This window comes from Pediculus humanus, genomic scaffold, assembly GCF_000006295.1.
Source record: "Pediculus humanus corporis 1103172107613 genomic scaffold, whole genome shotgun sequence".
Classification (NCBI taxonomy): domain Eukaryota; kingdom Metazoa; phylum Arthropoda; class Insecta; order Psocodea; family Pediculidae; genus Pediculus; species Pediculus humanus.
In genome coordinates, this window is record NW_002987227.1 from 242,800 (window position 1) to 247,826 (window position 5,027).

The window sequence follows — 5,027 nt, forward strand, 5'->3', positions numbered from 1 at the left end:
TTATAAACTTTGACCACTTTTTAATTGCATTAAAATAACAATGTAAGTAGCTACAGCTGCAACCATCTGCAACAAGTTAATAAAAAACAGGTTTTGATAAATTTGTATATTAAAATAAAATTTAAATAATTCGGTTAATTACTCACCGAATGAAACAATGGATAATCTAAACTGAAAAATCCGACAGCGTTAAAATCAGGTTTGAGGTGTAGCAATTGATATGAATAAATTTCCAGCTAAAAGTTTATTATTTTAAATAATTATTATTATTATTATTATAAATTAGTAATTTTATAATTATATATATATATTTACTCACTTCATTTGTAATTTTAGGATCATCAATTTCAATAAATAAATGATGTAAATGTTCAGCAGTTTTTTGAGCCTAAAATTAAAGTAAAGTAAATTTAAAAAATTAATACCAAAAAAGGCAAGTTGTAAAAGAAGAAAAAAAAATACCTCGGTTTTGATGGTGGTGCAAGAATAAATAATAATAATAATTCTTAATGAAATAAAAAAACACCAACCGAAAATTCTCAAACGCCAATTAACTTTTAATACAAATTGAAGGACCATGGTAAAAGACCAACAAACCCAAAAAAAAAATGCATATTTATAAACATTTAAAATAACATCAATAAAATCTTTTATAATTTTTTCTCTCAATCTGTTATTTTTTAATTCTTTATAAATTTGATATTTAGGCATATTAATATCGATGGGATATCGAGTGACGCTGGCATAAACATCCCCAACAAAACCAATAAGGGTTACAAAACGATAAACAAAAACATTTTCCAACCACATTGAATAACCATAATAAGCATAAGTTATTACTTTAGGGGTTTTGGTTTTTTGAGCGTATAACGCCATGAGTAATAATGGAAAAACGGTAGCTAAATAATTAAAAATCGTTCCTGTTAATAATAAAAAATATTTTTTCAACTTAAATTGATCATGATGCACTTTAGAACCATATATTAAATATAATTGTGTTATCTCGTTTAATCCTTTACAAATAATTTTTTCTTTGATAATAATTGTTAAAAACATTGTTGCTATTCCTCCTGTAAATGCGGCCAAATTCACAAATCTCACAATTTTAACACATGAATCATCTTTTGATAAAATAATTTCATTCCCTTGAAAAATCACTAAAAGTGAATGAAAAATAATAACGAAACCAAAATTAATTCTTGATTTTTTCAATCGTTCTGGAATTTGTAAAAAAATTATTTTTTTTTTATTATTTTTTTTTATTTCAAATGAAATAATACAAAATATTTGACTTAAATAAATGCTTGATCGAAGTGGTACAAATAAATCCATATTAAATTTTATATTTTTCCAACAAATAAAACTAAAATTTTTATTTGACGATTTCATCTATTTATATAATGGGAAAAAAAATAAATAAATAAATAAATAAAATTTTTTTTTATGTTTACTAACCGTTTTCAATTTAGAAAATAACTTTTTTCAATTTTATTTATTTCTCTTCGTTTATATAAATTTTTTTTTCTTTTGTAAATCAATAATTCTATCAATAATTTGAAATTTGTCAAATATAATAAATTAAATTCTAAAACTTTTCCTGAAATCATTAAAATTAAATATAATAATTACAAAAATAAAAAAAAATTAATCACATATAATAATTTCACAATTTAAATGATAAAACATCTTTTTTTACTTCCTCATTATTATTTAAAACTTGAATTTTTTTCCTTAAACAATTTAATAATTTTTCATCTTCATTTTTAGAATTTAAATATTTATTAACGTTTCCAACGGCTATGTAATAAACGAATGGATTTCTCAATTTTGTTATAACATTGCTCGAAATGGAAGTCAAATAAGCCACAAGTAAACTTTCATCCGTTTCCAGAGGCTCCAGGAAGGCTTTTATATCGATAAAATTATCCATTGGATATGGAAGAGTTACCACTCTTAGCACGTGCAAATACTCGAACCAGAGTAATTTTCTAAACGAAACATTTTGTGTATTTTGTAGAGGGAACATGATAAATTTAGCAAATATGGGTAAACCGTATGATACTCCAGCATATTGAATAATTAATTCCGTGAATAAATCGTAAAAAGATTTACTTCCCTTAATCTCCATATTTAAATCTACCTTATTTTTATTTTTTATTACGTCATCAAATAATTTTTCCAACAGAAATTGTATTTCCGTATTAAACACGTAAGAATCATTTAGAAATACGTAACATAAATAATAATATCGTAAAGTGAAAGAAACTCTTTTAAGTACCATCGGCATTTCATCTAGAATGTTCGATATAAATTTTAATACTTTAGCAACAGCAACAGCATTGTCCTTTTCGTGTAATTTAATCAAAACTTTATACATCCATTCTTTAGGTATTAAATCGTTTTTGTAGTAAAATTTATTTTTTCGAATAAGGAATTCGGAGTAGACGTTAATCAAATCGTTTGTGAACGCATCGTCATTCATCCTGTTCCATTTTTCCGATTTTAATATTATTTTAATGATCTTTTCAAACCTTTTTTCTTCATCTACCCTCAGTAGAGGAATTAAATGAAAACCTAAATAACAAAAATTATCATGTTTAACCAAAGACATTAATTCCATCATGGCGGACAAAAAAATTGTTTCGTATCTCATGAACCAGCTGTAATGAATTTCTCTGCATTCGCTTATTTTCTGCAAATAATTTTGAATATTGGCATCGTTTAATAATTTTTTTACGAGCTCTGAAAAATCAGGGAAATTATAAAAACAATTTAATAAATATTTGGATAAATTTAATAAAAATGGAAGAGAAGAATGATTTTGTACCATTTTCAAATACTCTCTACCTCCGTAATAAACCGAACAAAGTGAAGGAAGATTTTCGGGATCGCGAGTCACAAGAGAAGAATTCAATATGTACGAAAATGAACTCAAAGCGATGCACATTTCCCTAAAAACGGAAGATTCGAAAAGTAAAGTTAAACATAAATTGATTTTTTTTATAAATTCTCCATTTATCCTTCCAAATCCAAAAATTTTTGAATAAGAATTAAAAAATCTAAATATTGAACCGATGGCTTTGCAAATGGCAAAGTTATATTGATTGCTTTGTATTAATTGAGTGAGCCATTTTTCCAAACAAATTTCTAACATTGACAAAATATTAGAATCGTGTAAAATATTTCTTTTTGTACATATTGTTATTAATGATGTGATACCTGAAAATAATTCAAAATCAAAATCGTTATCGACATTAACATCAACTTTTTGAACGTAAAATAACAATAATCTTATCACGGAGGGACACCAAGACTTAAACTCATCAATAAAAAGCCTTTGATTTAAAAGAGTTTTGTAAAAATATAATATTTCAAGTTTGAGTAAATAAAATTCTTTTTTTGAAATATCATGGTTTTCATCAAGTTCTAAAAAATTTAGTAGAGTTTTAACGTTGTAATTTTGAACAAGACTTTTCACAATGTTATCAGATTGGGATGATAAAATCCTTAAAAGTTTGACTCCTTCATAAACAGGTTTATCACAGTTTATGTGTTTGAATACCATTTTCATTAGGTTGTCATTTTGAAAAATTTTTTCTGATGCTTCTAAAGAATGTCTCGCTATTCTAATCAAACAACTGAAAATTTTACAAATTGTTTCTCGAGTTAATTTAAAATTATTTAAAATATATGATAATCTTTGAATTAGATCTGTTCTCAGAATTCCTTTAATCAAATCACAGCTAATGAGAATGTAATCTTTCATGTCTTCTTCTTTATCATCATTTTTATTTACAACATTACTGAGAATCGGTTGAATATCTTTGTTAGTCACCCCTAGGAGCTTGTCTAAACTGTATTCATCCGGTTCATTGCATATTAAATAATAAAGACAATAAACAGCAGATGAAATTAAAGTGTTGTCATCGATAGAAAATCTCAATAAAAAGAATAAATCAGATTCAACCAATTTGTTGAGCAATTGTCCATCAAAACATTTATCGTAATATCCCAATTTTGTTTTCCTTATGATATTACCAAGTGTATTCAATGCTATAATTCTTTGTTGCAAAATTTGACTTCTAGACAACTGGTATAGTTCTTGAATAGTGTAACCAGGACGCTCTGGTTCGTCTCCATGATGGTAAAGAGAACTTCGAACATCAACTGTTGTAGTGTAAGGTTGAAGTTCTCCTGTAAAATCAAATCTAGCACTATATGGCTGATTTGAATCTAATGCTTTTTTATCAGGTATATCGCCAATCCATTCCAACTTTTCAGGTTCGAGTAAATCTAAATTTGTCCACTTCATATCCATAAGTTTTTCGACTTCTTTTTTAATATCATCTTTATTGTCTAAATTTTTACAAGTACTATCAATACTAAAATCCTTGGAGGGTTCCTGATTGGTTTTCAGCTTTTTATTTTTTAAAAAATCAATTGTTTTTTTATCAATTGTATTTAACAATTTTTCCTGTTCTTGCAAAATTTCTTTTTCAGTCATTTTGCTCAATATTTCAAGATTAGCTTCATTAATTTCCTCATTTAATTTATTTAAATTTTGAGAACAAATAGGTAACATATTGCCAGAAGTTTCATCAGATGTTTCATTTATGTTATCAACTATAATTGCAGTTTTACCTTTTCTTTTGTTCATCTCAGCAGCGAACAAACTTTGTTTTTTGTTTTTTTCTCTTTTAGTAGACAAATCTACTGTGAATAATTTTGGGAACCCTTCATTGCTTTCAGTCTTTGCTCTATCTGATATGGTACATGTTTGTTTTTCAAATATGTTAATATTTATGTTTTGTTCATTAAAAGTTTCATTAGCACTTTTGTTTAAATTACAGTTGGGAGGTATTTCCTTTTTATTGCTTTTAAAAAATTCCTCTTGTTGAGATAATAAATCATCTTCAGTTTCTCTTATATTTGGTCTCCGATGCATTTTTCACCTGAAACTTTCAAATGTATCAATAAAATAATACATTCATTAAAAATTTGTGAAATGCCTAATTTTTTTAATACCT

General features: G+C 25.8%; 1 protein-coding gene across 1 annotated transcript; it reads right to left on the reverse strand.

Moving 5' to 3' along the window:
* Phum_PHUM243920 (uncharacterized protein) lies at positions 1-4,945 on the reverse strand (the record flags this gene model as incomplete). The annotated part of the gene is made up of 4 exons (XM_002426190.1): positions 1-66; positions 147-236; positions 463-1,157; positions 1,738-4,945. 4 exons carry the CDS (start codon positions 4,943-4,945, stop codon positions 1-3), a joined length of 4,059 nt encoding a protein of 1,352 aa, XP_002426235.1.
* Positions 4,946-5,027: the final 82 nt, after the last annotated feature.